The sequence below is a fragment of the Mustela nivalis genome (assembly GCF_964662115.1).
Source record: "Mustela nivalis genome assembly, chromosome: 11".
NCBI classification, from domain to species: Eukaryota; Metazoa; Chordata; class Mammalia; order Carnivora; family Mustelidae; genus Mustela; species Mustela nivalis.
Genome location: NC_139030.1, coordinates 5,012,772 through 5,028,746, shown reverse-complemented (window position 1 = coordinate 5,028,746; position 15,975 = coordinate 5,012,772). Strand labels below are relative to the sequence as shown.

The window sequence follows — 15,975 nt, the reverse complement described above, 5'->3', positions numbered from 1 at the left end:
CCTTCCCTCAGCGAGCAAGGTGAAAGACCTAAACCGATAACTCAAATTCAGGGAGAAGCTGCTCTGAGGGAAGAGGTCAGAGGAAAGAGACACAGAGCAGGGAGGTAGAGAGAGGCAGAGGAAAAGGTGACACTGGGTGGGATGTGGGCAGAGAAAGAGGGGCAGTAAGAGTCCTCATATACCCAGGGACAGAGAGAGGAAAGATGTGGAAAGAGAAATGCAGAATATGGGGGGAGCACAGGCCCTCCCCCAGACCCGGATGGGCCCCCTTCCAGGGCTCCTGCTCTTCTGTGCCATATGGCTCCTCTTACAGCTGTCGTGAGGGTAAGGATTGGTTGTACAGGCCTGGCTCCAGCTGAAGCCGATGGGGCTACTTTGTTAGGAGACCTTGACCAGCAGACGAGCATGGATCCATCATGGCCATGTGTCAGGGTCCTATAAATAACTGCCATTGCGCCTTCCCTCTGCTGAGCATCTACTCCAACTCACCAGCCCTGGGCCCTGCCCCCTCCCAGAAGGGCCTCCCCACTCGCACCAGGCTTGGGGCCTGCCATGAGGGACAGAAAGAGTGCATACTCCCACCCCTGCCAGAGCCTTCTTCTTTGCTCATCTTCAGCCCAGCTCTGGCCCCCCTCTGTGAGGACTCCTAAGCAGTGGGCCTCAGGGGCAGGGCCCAGCAGGCCAGAATCCACCCCCACCACAGCTGTCCCTTCTCCCTGATCTTCCCCTCCCCCAACAGGCCCAGGCAGCCAACCTCTAATCCTCTGTCATCTAACCCAGGCTCCACCCTACATTGGCTCTGCCCAGTCACCCTACTGAGGCCCAAAAATGGACAAAGTCATTCACAGAGGGTCCAACAAGCCAAACGTAATAGGAAGATGACCTCATGACGCCCAAGCTCCAGGCCCACGCTCTGCACCCCAGCACTCTGGGGGCAGCCAGGGGCTAGCAGGCGAGAAGTGCGGTGCATACTCAGACCCTGGTTACCCTTCCAATACACTCTTATGTCTGCTCAGGGCCAGAGGCCGTGGGACCTTTTGACAGTAAGCTCCACAGCAATCAGAGCCTCACACATCCCGCTCTGCACTGCACCCAGGGCTCTGCCCAGGACCAGGCACACACCACATGTCCAAGGCAGGATTTGCTGAAGGAGGGAAAGCAGAGGAGCACACAGCACAAATCAGCCCACCCACAGGCCTGCATCAGGGCTCCCCAGCCAAGCCCCCAAATGCTCTTTTGTTTGTCCATAAACAGTCACTCTGCACCTGCTGGGGCCAGGTAAATGCCTGGACACACACACAGATCTGCCCTCCCCTCAGGGGGTGCACCCAGACCAGTGATGCAGGGTCAAGGTAGGATGACATGGTAATGCCAAGCCAAGACCCAAGGAGAGACATACTCAGCGGGGGACACAGGAGAGCTGGCTCCATGGGCACCAGAGAACAAACTTTCCTTGACTCCATTGTCACCCTCTGAGTCCTGGTGGATATTTGGGCTGAGAGGGGAAACTGGGAAAGAAGAAAAAGAGAGATGAGACCCTCCTACCTAAGGGGATATTATCCAGGCCCCACACCAAAGCTACCACTTGTCCCTGGTCAGGAAATGCCCTCCTATGGCAACGCAACTGGAACTGTCCCCATTACTCCTTGGTTTGCCAGAGACGAGGCAGGGGCAGGGGTGCCTGTGAGACCACTGGCAATGTGAGTTAGATTTTGAACACCATCAAAAGACGCCGGGGAGTTGACCCATGCTGCAACAAACTCTGAGCCACAAGAGGGCAAAGGGGAGAGGCTGGTGTGCATTGAGGCCTCGGGCTTCCCCAGAAGGGGGTACGGCGTCAGGGCCAACAAAGGAGGGGCCTGAAGGAAGGCTACTCTCTGGCTTCTGAGAGTAGGGGAGGGTCTCCTAACCAGTGCGCCGTGCCAGAGGGGAAGACAACAGCAGTACCACTAAACAACCCCAGTCCCCTGCAGCTCAGGCTTGCAAAGGGCCAGCCTTTGGCCAAGGCCAGCATCCATGGCCGACCAGCTGTCAGCCAACTGTCCATGCCACAGACCAGGAGCTAAAGAGAGAGCGGTGGCAGCTCAGTGGAGTCAGTGATGACATATTGCCACTTACAAGGAGGGGACAAATCTCATGCCTACTGCCCCTGAAATTAGCGAAAGATGTTGCCGCAGAGACAAGACAACCAGGGCAAAGGGGACACCGAAAGATCAAAGGGGAGCCAGAGAAGAAGAAGACATCAATGGAGTGGGGGCGGGGAACTTGTCTCACCTAACCTGCTACCCATTCATCTATCTTCCTTAGCCCCTGAGGAGCAGGAAGTCGGCTTAGCCCATAGCTGCCGGCTCCAGGCACCTAGATGGATTACCCGGTCCTGGGCAGGAGGAGGATGGGGGGAGGAAGCAAGGGCAGCAGCATCTGCCCCCCTCAACCACAACCAGAGCTTATTGAAGTCCACCCAGCCCCCAGCCAGTATCTGTGGTGCTCTAATCCCTCCTCCCGCCTGGGGCAGGAGGTGGGGGAGGGGGGTCGGTGGGAAGGCTATACAGGGGCTGAGGCAGACCAGATCCCGAGCTTGGCTGATGGCCCTAACCTCCATGCAAACCACGCATCTCCTTAGCCTGGGACTACAAGGATGAGCATCGGGACTGGCAGGGAGGCGCTGAGGAAGCTCTAACCGCCCCCCCCCACCATCACGTGACTGCATCCTTAGGGAGCCCGAAGGTCTCAGCTGCAAAAGTCATTGTTTATAAACAGCCACAGACTGGTTGAAGGAGGCCGGCCTGTCCTCGGGTTCCCACTGCTGCCCGAGTGTCGGGTGGGAGAGACTCCGCTGGGGGGCACTGAGGGACCACCCTGGCTGGAGCACAGAATCTGCAATCCTAGATTTCAGAGTCCCAGTCGGCGGGGGAAGTGGCGTCAGCAGCTGGCGTGATCCAATTCAATGAACCAGAGGTGGCTTGGGATAGAAAGCTGAACAGGCGCGGACCCCCGCCCCCCCAATACTGCATTTCCTGCACTGTCAGGGTGCCACGGGAAGCCCAGGCTCCATTCCCTTCGCCTGCTGCCAGTTGCTGTGGACACTGAGGGGTCGGGTTTCCTGCGGCGCCCCCCACGCCCCCGCTGTGGCCCCAGCTCCTTCGGGCCAGCTCCCCACCCAGGTGGTGGGCTCCCGGAGCCGAAGCCACCACCCCCTTCCCAGCCGCGGGAAACGCAAAGCCGGGGCTCGGAGGAGGGCACCTCCGGGAGGGGCGCGCAGTGCTGTGCTCCCCGGGGGCCGGGCGGGAGCGTCCGGGCCTCCGGCACCTCTCAGGAAAGGAAACCCGATCCCTCCTTCAGCCCGCGGGGACAGAAGGTGGAGAGGCGGGTGGGGAGGAGGGAACGGCGGGCGCAGGAAGCGCCCAAAGGCCTGGAGCTAGACCGCTGGCACCCGAGGGCTGAGGGACAGCCTCGGGATTCCCGGAGCGGAGCGGCCCTGGGACACAAGGGGTAGGCTCCCTCCCCCTAGCAAGGGCCCAGCCCGCGTGGCCCGCGCAGGGCTGCGGGACTAGGGGCGCCACCTCGCCTCCCAGCCCCCCGGCCCTCGGCCTCCAGAGCAGGATTTACTGGACCTCGCGCCCGGAGAACAGCGTGGGCCGCCTCTTCTCCGTGGACAGGCAGAGAATATACAAAGCTGGCGGTGGGGAGAGCGGGGTGGGGGGCGAAGGAGGGGGTGAGAGGACAGCTGCGCCCTCTTCTGCCCCCGCTGGGGGTGGGGAGACAGAAGACGCGGACCGGAGAGGCGCATAGAACGTCGGGGGCCGCAGTCTATGGAGAGCCCCGAAGGCCCTCGGCAGCGGTCGTCCGGAGGTGACAGCGCCCGATCCCGGGTGAGGACCAGCCCCTGCGGGGGGAGGGACGGGAAGTGGGGGACAGGTGGCTTGGACCGCGCGGAGGCCGGGGATCGGGCTCGCTCACCTTCTCCTGCGCGCGCGTGAGCTTCTTCTGCACGTTGCTGGCGATCTTCCCTGCCGTCACCCCCTTGCTGCCCATCTCAGCCATCGCGGCTCAGGCCTGGCCCGGTGGCGGGCGCAGATCTCCCAGCCCCCAGCCCCTAGCAGCGCGTCCGGCCCCGGCTCCGGCTCCACGCTGCGCGCTAGACAGCCGAGCCGACTGACGGAGGCGGAGCGTGCGCCCGGCGAGCGAACGAGGGGGCGAGCGACGTGGGGACCCAGGGAGGGACGGACCGAGGGAGGGGCAGGGAGGAGGGGCCGGGCCTCGGACGGCGGTCAGCGCCCCCCGCCCGCCCCCTCTGGACTAGACTCTGCCTTTTAAAGGGCCATTGCGGGCCCGGGAACGCTTGGCTAAGAAGGAGGGAGCGGTGCGCGCGGATGCCGGGAGCTGCGGCGAGTGGGACTCCTGGGACACTCCTATGACACCGCCCCGGGGCGGAGACTAAGATGCCTGTCCTCCCCGGAGAGGAGGCCACTTTGAGACCGGTGCGTTCAAAGACCAGGGTTTAAGAGCTACGATTGGTGCGTGTCCCTGGAATCAGAGAAACGCCGACTGCGAGCGCGCGGCAAAAAGCCGCTCCCCTTCCTGAGGCTCGTCTCTGGCCTCACGCGGGACGTTCCGCCTCCTCCTGGCCTATAGACTCACCGGTTTCCACCTGGGTTCTCTGGGGGCCTCTGGGACAACTTCACATCTCTGTCCCTGGCACCTACCTAGTTCCATGCCAACCAGGATCTCCATCTTACCATTTGCTGATTGTTATTATTACTACTACTAGTACTACTACTATTACTACTACTACTATTTAACATTACTAAACGCTTACTGTGTGCCTGACACTTAGCTAAGTGCTTCCAGGACAGCCCTAAGAAGTGGGTGCTATTATCATTCCCCTCTTACAAATGAGGCATATGGGGCACCTGGGTGGCTCAGTGGGTTAAGCCTCTCTCCTGGGATCAAGCCCTGCCTCCTCGGGTTCTCTGCTCAGCGGGGAGCCTGCTTCCTCCTCTCTCTCTGCCTGCCTCTCTGCCTACTTGTGATCTCTCTCTCTGTCAAGTGGATAAATAAAATCTTTAAAAAAGGGGGGGGGGGGGAGGGGCACCTGGATGGTTCAGTGGGTTAAAGCCCCGCTCCTGGGATCAAGCCCCTGCTTCCTCCTCTCTCTCCCTGCCTGCCTCTCTTGCCTACTTGTAATCTCTGTCTGTCAAATAAATAAATAAAATCTTAAAAAAAAAAAAAAATGAAGCACAGACTGGCCTGAAACCAAATCTCTTGATTCTGCACTTTAGGGTCTCAAACACTACACTATGGGCTGTCTTCTCTTCTATGCTGGGGGAAAGAAAAAAAAAAAAATGATTGATGATCATTATTCAAAGAGAGGATAAAGTTATTGCTAACCAGCTTTGCCAACAAATCAATGACACTCATTCGAAATTTATAAATATATATTCAATGTACTGATTCCTCTCACACCCCTTCCCCAAGTCACGTCAGAGACTTTGAAGGATGCCACAGCCCTTTGCTGTCCTGGAGGCCAAGGACAGCCCTGGAGGATTTCTCAGAGACTTGGTGGAGCTGAGTGGAGAAAGGAGTCCTGGAGGCCCTGCCGAGGACAATGGACAGAAGCCAGGGAAGGGACCCCTGCGAGGCTCCTGGGAGGAGCAGGAAAGGCTTTGCAGATCATACACCAAGACCCTTCCCCATACAAGTGGAGAAACTGAGGCCCAAGAGATAAAAGGTTCTGGCTTCCCTCTGCCTGGAAGTCCCCCCCCCCCCCCGAACTCTGGCTGCTCCTCCTGGTTCTTCCCATTACTGCTCAGCACCCACAGAGGATGATCGTAACCTCCCTCCTGGCCTATTATTATTCCTCTTTTGCAGAAAGATAGACTGAGGCTTGCTGAAGGTCACAAGAGATAAGCAGATATCCAAACCCAGGTCTTCTGGCACTAAAGCCCTCAGCTGAAACACTGAACTGCTTCCCAGAAAAAACACCAAGCACTGCACAAATGGAAAGCATTCTGTCAAAATTATTATTATAAACTCATGATCGATTCACAAGTTACAAAAACAAAACCTAAATGACCCGGCCTGAGTTGCTAAAGCAACTTTCTTCTAAAATCTCAACATGCTTTCACCTCATGGTCTCTTTTCCTAATTTTATGATTGCCATTTTTCTAACCATTCCCTAAGAGTGATTTCTCCCAACACTCCTCTGAGGAAAGGAGCAGAAGTCAAACTGTATTCCAGCTGGCTCCCAGGGAACAGTGGGAGATTCTGCTTTGCTGGACTTCGGTGTTTCAAAGTATCACTTAACCAAAAAAAAAAAAAAAAAAAAAAAATTAGAAGCAACAGTTATCGGCAGAATAGAATAAGTTAGCTTGCACAGCAACCGAAGGGGCTGTTGAGGGATCATTCTAAGCAACTGTTACAGGGCTATAGCAACATGAAAATAATGCTTATAGTATAATTGTGAGTGAAAAGGAGAAGACCAAAAACTGGGAGCACTATCCTTGCAAGAACTAAAAATAAATACAAGTGCTCATGATCCAAGACTCAAAAGGACCATGCACAAAAGAAATAGATGCGTTTAAGGTTAAAGCATTATGGCTGATTCTTTCCTCTTAATTCCCTAAATATTCCGTAATATGCTATTTGGCCTTAATAACTAAACACACACACAGCTCTATCTTTAAACACGGTAATCCTTTTTTTTTTTTAAGATATTATTTATTTATTTGACAGGCAGAGATCACAAGTAGGCAGAGAGACCGGCAGAGAGAGAGGGAGAAGCAGGCTCCCTGCTGAGCAGAGAGCCGATTCCATGTGGGGCTTGATCCCAGGACCCTAGGATCATGACCTGAGCCAAAAGCAAAGGCTTTAACCCACTGAGCCACCCAGGCGCCTCCTAAGGAAATATTTTTGAAAATAAAATAGAACTCTCACAATACACAAGAAAAACACTAAGATCCCAATATAACTGGGCAAATAGCACAAATGGATAAGTCACAAAATTGGAGATTCAAATGATCAATAAACAGGTTTTAAAAGTTCAGTCTTGGGTCGCCTGGGTGGCTCAGGTCGTGATACTGGGGTCCTGGGATGAGATGGAGACTGCATCAGCTTCCCTGCTTCTCCCTCTCCCTCTACCACTCCCCCTGCTTGTGCCGGCACTCTCACTCGCTCGCTCTCTCTCTCTCATAAATAAATAAATCTTAAAAAAAAAAAAATTTCAGTCTTGGGGCACCTGCCTGGCTCAGTGAGAGGAGCATGTGACTCTTGATCTCACATTGGGTATAGAGATTACTTTAAAAAAAAAAACAAAAAGCAAAACTTGAGATGCCCAGTCTCACCAGGAAATTTAAAACGTATTCATTAAATCAATGAAAATATCATTCCTCCCTCCACTTTCATCAAATCAGTGAACAGTTTTTTAAGTTACATTACTTAAAACCAGAAACACAGACACTCACAGGCACTCTTCTGAGAGTATAACAGAAAATGGAATTTCTGGAAAGTGATCTTGCAGTATGTATTAAGATTCATCAAATGCTTTCATTCTTCAATCCTAGAATTTCAAGTCTAGGAAATAAATAAAAATTCAGTAAAGTTTAATCACACAGACTTCTGTCACCTTAATTCATGATCATGCAAAACTGAAAACATGAGTGTTAGCTATTTATTCCCCTATTTATTGCCATTGTTTACTGTTATTATTCATGTTTGCTCTGTCCCTCAGTCTCCAAACAGTTCTGAGCACCTCCTAGGTACCGGTCCTGAGCTGGGCTTGGCAGAAACGGTGGTGGGTTCCATAGGGCTCCTTTCCCAGGAATGCACCACATCTGGGACAGGATAGGATCTGGGAAGGGGCAGGGGGGCTCTTCAAGGGAAGGATATTGAAGACCCGAAATGGGCATTGATAGGAGAACAGGAAGGGAAACTGGTGCCTAATGGAGCCTCAAATATTAAGGCAAGAATAAATGAACAGACAAGTAAATATACAATGTGTTCTGGGCTGTATATAGTGGATAGTGGATGCAATTTGGTCAGCTCAGCTGATTGACCTACTTTCTTTAGGGACTCTTTCCTCATTTGGTGTGGTTTGGCGCAGCCGTGTCCTTTTGCCATTATGTGTAGGTACCCCAGGCAAACCACTCACCCAAGCAGTAACAACTGGCTCAGGATGAGCACATGACTCAAGCAGAGCCAATCAGAGCCTTCCTTGGGCATGAAGGGATATACGCCTATAGGAAAGGAAAGTTCCTCTTTTCAGAAAACTTGCTAAGATGAGAGGATGTGAGTCTAGAGTCCTCAGGGGCCACTTTGCCCACTGTGTGGACAATCCTGCCTAGAAGATGAAACTGACAAAGAGTTGGAGAGTTGGGGACAGTGAGAGAAATAGAGACAGAGAGACAGATGTAACAACATTGTTTGAGAACTTGGTTCCAATCAGGTTTGGGAACTGCATGCCCCTCAGCTCCAACAGTCTAGCTACATGAACCAATACAAATTTTTCTTGCCGAGGCCAATTGGAAGTCACTTACAATCAAAAGAGTCATGGCTAATGCGTAGCCCTTCTGATGATAATGCCCTTCTGAGAGATAACCCTATTGACTCCCTGATGTATCAAGTAGGAGTTTCTCTGAAGTGCCTCTCCCTGGTCCATCTTTATTAATATAAACTGAAAGGGGTTGGGGGGTGGATTACAACTGAGAGTAGACATAAACCATGAGTGTTCTGGGCAAACCAGGATGTATGAGTACCTAGTGAAGGGATAGGAGGCAAGACTAAAGGTGGAAAAGGAAGCTGAAGACATGCAATTCACAATTTCTGCTCAAGCTGGTGCTGAGTGGACATCTGTCCACTTTCCCCAGCCTGTGCAGCCATAATTTAGGAGATCCTTGCAGAAAAGGCAGGGCAACCTTCCAGAGGAACTTCTGACAGGAGACTTGTCCCGGGATTTGCCGCCTGGTTTTCAAACCTACCACCCCAGATGTTTAGCTCCAGCCTTGATTGGATTTAACCAGGTGCTGCAGGAAGAGTCTGGGGAGTAGGACCATCACTGGGCCACCAAATGCCTCCAAGATATTTCCAAGGCTTCTGGGAAACAAGATTTCCAGTAAGAACCAGTTACTCCCTTTCGCCATCAACAAATGAAGTCTCCAAGAGCAAAGCAAAATTTTTAAGATAATCAACTTACTTGTGCTTCTCCTCCATATTTTAAACTTTTGCTGTCATGTGTGTGGTTTGCAGTGCAGCTAAAATGTAGTACAGCAAGAAAATGACAACATCATAGTCTGTCACTGTTAGTCATGTGACCTTGGGCCAGTCACTCCCTGTAGCTTCTAAGAGAAGCAACAATACACACAGGGCAAGACTGAGAATTAGAGGTAGCATAGGGCTTAGTGGCCTCAATAAATGGTAGTTACTATCATGACACATTGTCTTAAAGGCCAACAATTGTGTCTCTCAGTTAACCTGGACTGTGGCCGTCTTTGTGGTGAGACATAGCAGGATGACCTTTGCCAGCTTTACTGACGGACAAATAGAGATGCAGAAAAGCAAACAACCCTTTGCCCGGTGCTCCTTCAATAAATCACTGCTGACTTCCTTTGGAAATAAGATTCCAGACTTTGGAAAGGCTCACTGGAAATTTACTAGCATTGCCTTTGTATTATCTATGAAAAAAATGGTTTCCCAAACAGAGAGCAGGGACAAAATGCCACATGCACGTTTTCAGACATTTCTAGGGTTTCATTTATTTATAAACAAACTAACAAGCTACTGGACTCTTAAGAGGGAGGACTGGATGATCCCTTGAAACTGAGCTTCATATACAAGTGACCAGGAGCCCCCAGGAAAGACATTTCAGAGCATGTAACAAAAGACTTGCAAGCATTGGCGTCCTAAGAACAGAACACAGGTTTAAGTGTGACACTCCTCACAAGTGAAAAAGTAAAAAGTGGGAAGCAGCCTCAATATCCAAGCATGGGCTGGTTAAATGAGTAAATTTCTAAGTTTTGGCACATCTAAATTTTGAATATTAAGCTCCCACTAAAAAGTGATAATTGGGACTTCCTCAGCATTTAAAAAGTCTGTTCTTTCAAAGAGACCATTATGAGGTCATTCAGTCACATAAAATCCACTCATCATGCATACGAAGAAAGGACTTGCAATGAAAACATATGAACAACTGTTATAGCTCAGTTACAAGAAGGTAAACAACCTGTTTTAAGAGACAACAACAAAAAGGCAAGCAAATGATCTTAAGAGACCCTTCATCAAAGATTGCAAAATGCACATGAGAAGACAGTAAATTTCATTTGTTTTTAGGAAAATTCTTCTCCCCTTATACCAGATTCCTCCTTCCTTCTTTATGATGAATTTTTCTCTTCTCATCTTTTTCTCCTACTTATTCTACTCAAGTTCACCATATATACCTGAAACATAACTGTGGCCCAGCTGAGTGTTTTGCTTCCTGAGCATCCTTGTGTCTGCAAGTAAGGCCTCCCTGAGGCATGTCTCTGTCCAGACAGCCCCCAGGTGTGCTGGGTCTTTGAATGTATGCTTCCTAAAGTCTCATTTGCATCTGCTGACACGCCCAGCCCCCAGCCCCGAGTCTTCACCTGGCTACCCACCGACTCCTCCCCACCCTTCGGACCCAGCTTACACGTCATCTCCTCTTGTGAGCCTTCCTCCACCCACCTAACTCAGGCAGGGTTAAGTGACCCTTCTCTGCACTTCTCTGTGCCTGCTTTCTCACATACCTGATATCTGCCAAAAGCCAATCCGTGATTGTGAGGGGAAAACACTTTAGGACCCAATTCTTAATTTTGACAGTGAGCAGGGATACATCCAATGTGTTCCTCCCAGCCTGGTGGCGAACAGAGCAGAAGTAGAGGTTATGCGTCTTCATGGGGAAGAATCATTTCTTGCTCAGATGATGAGCTGAGAAATGACAACCTCCTACACAGAACTATGGTGGCCTTTGAGTGGAGGCCAAGCTCCATCTGAGAACCACAGCCCCAGCTGACACTCCTGGGCAGCAGGGACTGGGTCTGGTTAGCTCTGACTCCCAACACTCTCCCTCTCCTTGAAGCACGGATCAGACACTCAGCAAATCCTGCTAGAATGTTGCCACTGCACCTGGCTCTGGGCATGGTCCACCCACGGTCAGCCCAGGCACTCAGCACCAAGGTGGGGGACACCTACCTAGAGCTGGTGTCTCTTTCGTGGGCAGGCTATATTCAATCAAAGTCACCTGCCTTTCTGTCTTCACATAGGTCCCACCCCTGTCACTTCCTCTCTCTCTCTAGCTGACACTTGCTGCATTAGGACGCTGTATTTACTTATGGTTTTATAACTCACTGGCCATGCCTCTTCATTCACTTATCTCCTGCTGACCGGCATTGCATTTAAGCCGGTTTCTACCACCCAGCCTCGTTCCTGGCCCCTGGGAGCTGGGAGAGGCACCGAGGGTCCAGCTGAGCTCTGACTGGCAGGCCTGCCGTGTGGGCTTGCGGCAGCGGCCGCACAGACAGTGATCCACATTCACGGAGTGCAGGTGGCCTGCAGCACTCTTGCCATGAAATCATGTTTCTCGTATTTTATATTTTACGGAGTGGGACACAGAACATAATAGTTTTTGTTCACTTTAAGTAAACATCTGACAATGTCCAATTCAATGGCTTCTGCTTCCAAAACACAATGCTTCCTTAAATAAAAAATGGCTTAATATATGCATATTCATAGGTAGTAGGGGCAGAGCTCCAGCCACAGTCTGGGCTATGCTAGAACTAACTGACTTCGTTTACTCTTCCCTCTCAAGCCTTATTTCACCGAGAAGTCATTCCATCCCCCTTTCTCATTTCTCCAGACTTAGAAAGCTCTGGTCTTCACATTTGTCTTCTGGCCACTTCCACACCATCGTATGCCTCCTCCATCTCTTTCCAGCCTGGGTTCTCTGTGTCACCCACAGAGGAACATCTTACATCTTACATCCTTCATGATTTAGGTCCTAGGACACCTAGGACACCTCTCAGTGGGCTTCCTTAGCCCACTGCCCAGACAAGACAGCAAAGCTTCCCGTGCCTAGTGCATGACTTCTGGGAGGACTCTGTGCAAAGTGTACTATGCTCTCACGTTCTTCCAGACCTGGCTGGGATTTCCATCACCCTCCCTGTGCCTGGGCACTGGTCTCCATCAGAACCTACAGCATCTAATTTGTGTTCACTTTCCCTCTGACTCTCCACAGTCCCACCCTAAGAGTAACTTTCTGGTCTGAGAGGAGACAGACTAGGCTAACTCATACGGCACTGCCCCCGGTATACTGGCTTACGAATGGGTCCTGGCTTTCGAGTGTCAGAAGCCAAAAATTTGACTTGTCCCTTGAAGCTCATCTTTCTGAATCAGGAAAGGTCAGGAGCAACAGAAATGCCAAGGGACAAAGCAGTGGTTAGCATTCCCAATGCTATACTGTTAATATCATACACAGTTTATGTACATATATAGTTTATGCAAATTACATGTGTGTAGGTGTATATAATATATATACAGTTTATGTAAACCCCACCATAAACATGAAGCAGGGAGATGTTTTTTACAGCCTAATTAGACCCCAAAACAGCCTGCCTATAAGTACAGAAACAAAGGCTGTTGGAAGAACTGTCTGCCCCCCGGGGAGTGAAATCTCCAGATCACCCATCATCAAGCACTAGGCGGGCTGGCCCCAGACACTGGGGACACACGCAGCAGAGAATACAGCAGGTCCCTGCCTGCAAGGAGTCCTCAGTCTGGAAGGGTACAGGAAATACTCTACGAACTACCCATAGTAAATGATAACTTGTAACATAATAAAATGTTGCCTTTTGCCCCAAATTCTGCAAGTGGGAGGGGGAAGGAAACATGAACTAGGGAGGTATTTCGAATTGGTTGACTTTTACAGATACACAAATGTAGACACCTCAGGAGGAAAGCAACTGCCTTGTGTGGGCCCTGTGCTTGAGGTCTTCACCAGTGCAGGTGCAGCCCCCCTGGAGAGGGAGAGGTCCCTGCAGTGAGCACCTTGACATACCCATTTTAAAATTCTGACATTGGTGCAAGTCATCTACAGAAATTAAGACATTCCTAAGCCATGACCAGGCTCTTGGCTCAGCATCTCTGAGAATGCTATGAGGTAGCCCAGGGCTGGACCCACGCTGCCCCAGGGTCCAGGCGGGGACAGTTTGGCAGCCAGGAGAAAGCTGTGTTCCAGAGATACTTGAAAGGGACCTGACTTGGGCTCTAAAGCCATTATAGCCACATTGTGTCTACACAGCCCTTTTTAACTTTGCCCTTCCAAACCGTCTCCCTCTGAATCCTCTTCCCTGTGCCCATAGCTGTCTTCCTTCAGTCCTCCCACCTTCCATCTGCCTTGCCCTCCTGTCTGAACCCTGACCTTTCCCCTCCCATCTGCCCTCTCCTCTGCCTGGGGAGATTTTTCTCAAATGTTATTCTGACAGTGCAACTCTCCGGCCCTTCACTGCCTCCGGAGATTCTAAAATAAATTCCAAACACTTTATATTAATGTGCAGGGTCTTGGTGCCCCAGCTCCCACCTGCCTCTGTACCTTCCTCTTCCCACACACCTAGGCTCAAAGACAGCCCCAACCCTTACCTGCCAGCTCTCCTCTATAGGCCTTGACACAAACTGTTCCCTGGGTCTGACCCGCATCCTCCCCTTTGCCTCACTGTTTCTAGCTCAACACTAGACCCAGTTCAAGAATCCCACCACCCAGAAGCCTCCTCTGGTCAACCAGGCAGCCCAGTGCTACTTTTCTTTTCATTTAACTGTCCCTAATTTGTATAATAAAATTATAATCTTAAGTATCATACTTTCCTGAGTTCTTTGTGTCATTCTAGTGAATCAGTGAACCTAAGGAGGCTATGGGAACCCCCCTGTTTGCATCCAGTTGATCAGAATGCAAGTGTTTTGGGACCCCACTTGTGGCCAGCATCTGCAGTGAGAACAGTCTTGTTGGGGACCATGACCTTTAATTTGTACAGTCCATCTCTGCATAGCTAGTATCAGAATTGCATTGAACATCCATTCTTCAGCAGCCTCACCCCATGAATGACTTGCTTCATCCATTGGCTAGAACTGGGTCACATGTCATGCTTTGCAACAAGAGAGTTTGGGAACATGAGCATTAAAGCTGGCACCATGGGGCATCTGGCGGCTCAGTTGGTTAAGCCTCTGCCTTCAGCTCAGGTCACAATCCCAGCGTCCTGGAATCAAGTCCCATGTCAGGCTCTCTGCTCAGTGGGAGCCTGTTTCTCCCTCTCCTGCTCCCCCTACTTGTACTCTCTCTCTCTCTCTCTCTCTCTCTCTCTCTCTCTCTCTCTCTCTGTCAAACAAACAAATAAGATCTTTGGGGGGATAAAAAGGGGTGACACTGTGCTAGGGGCACCTGAGTGCTCAGTCAGTTAAGCATCCTACTCTTGATTTCAGCTAAGGTCATGATCTCAGGGTCATGAATTGAAGCCCCACCTCAGGCTCTGTGCTCACTATGGAGTCTGCTAGAGATTCTCTCTCTCTCTCCCTCTCCCTCTGCCTTTACTAAATAAATGAATAAATAAATAATTTGTATTTTAAAAAGCTAGCACTGTGCTGTCATCAATGTGCTGTTAAAAGGGAGCCAGGCAGGCAAAAACCAGTGTCGGCACCTGGATTATCTGCATGACCATCTCATAAGTGAGTGCTGTCAGCCACACCAGGGTAGAAGCTCTGGAATCTGTTTCCATTTAGAATCATGCTGGCACCAAGTAAATTACTGTGTCTAATGATAAATGGAAGAAAAAAAAGCCAGCAGATTTAACATGTCAATGTTGACATTAAGTTGAGAGAAGGCCAAACACTGTCATACTGCCCCATGAAAAGTTTGACAATAGTTGGAAGGGAGAAAGTGGTTGGAGAATTTGGTCTTCTCCCAGAACTACTTTCTATGGGCATGCTGCACGTGAGAATTAAAACAGCAGCAAGAGCTAGCATCCAGCTAGCCACTCTGGAGAGCATGACTTCTTTTTTATAAGGCAAGGTCCTTTATTATGTTCGATTTTTCCAAATTTCCCTAATGGAAAATTTCAAACATAAAGAAATATAGAAAGACTAACACAACCACTCCAGATTTCAAGCTATAGTACAAAGCTATAGTAGTGCCAGTAATTATGGCACTGGCCCCAAAACAGGCACATAGATCAACAGAACAAGATAGAGAGCCTGAAAATAAATCCTCGCTTATATGGAGGCCAGAATATACAGTGGGGAAAAAGAAAGTCTCTTCAAAGAATGGTGCTAGGAGGGGCGCCTGGGTGGCGCAGTGGGCTAAAGCCTCTGCCTTCGGCTCAGGTCATGATCCCAGGGTCCTGGGATCGAGCCCCGCATTGGCTCTTTGCTCAGTGGGGAGCCTGCTTCCCCCTCTCTCTGGGCTTGCCTCTCTGCCTACTTGTGATCTCTGTCTGTTCAATAAATAAATAAAATCTTAAAAAAAAAAAATAATGGTGCTAGGAAAACTGGCCAGCTACATGTAAAAAAATGAAACTGGACCATTTCCTTACACCACACACAAAAGTATACTAAGATTGGATTAAAGACCTAAATGTGAGGTCTGAAACCATAGAATTCCTAAAAGAAAACATAGGCAATAATCTCTTAGACAATCACCTCGGCAACTTTTTTCCAGATCTGTCTCCTCACTTACTGCAGGCAAGGGAAACAAAAACAAAAATAAGCTGTTAGAATTACGTTAAACTAAAAAGCTTTTGCACAATGGGATGCCTGGTGGCTCAGGCTCCGTTAACTGCCTGCCTTTGACTCAGGTCATGATCCCAGGGTCCTGGAATCCAGTCCCACATCAGACTCCCTGCTCAGCAAGGGAGCCTGCTTCTCCCCCTGCCATGGCCTGTTGCTTCCCCTGCTTGTGCTCTCTCTCTCTCTCTGACAGATAAA

At 50.4% G+C, this 15,975-nt stretch overlaps 1 protein-coding gene across 16 annotated transcripts in view; it reads right to left on the bottom strand.

Moving 5' to 3' along the window:
- The window catches only part of BIN1 (bridging integrator 1), a 55,083-nt gene extending 50,670 nt beyond the window's left edge, over window positions 1-4,413 (bottom strand). For 6 of the 16 annotated variants that reach the window (XM_082691087.1, XM_082691101.1, XM_082691103.1 and 3 more), the window contains exon 1: window positions 3,961-4,181. In XM_082691087.1, the coding sequence (XP_082547213.1) occupies window positions 3,961-4,044 (84 nt within the window). In that variant the 5' untranslated portion in view covers window positions 4,045-4,181. Of the gene's footprint in view, window positions 1-3,960 lie in introns of all 16 variants that reach the window. The other 10 variants (XM_082691106.1, XM_082691090.1, XM_082691093.1 and 7 more) reach the window with 5 other exon arrangements.
- Window positions 4,414-15,975: the final 11,562 nt, after the last annotated feature.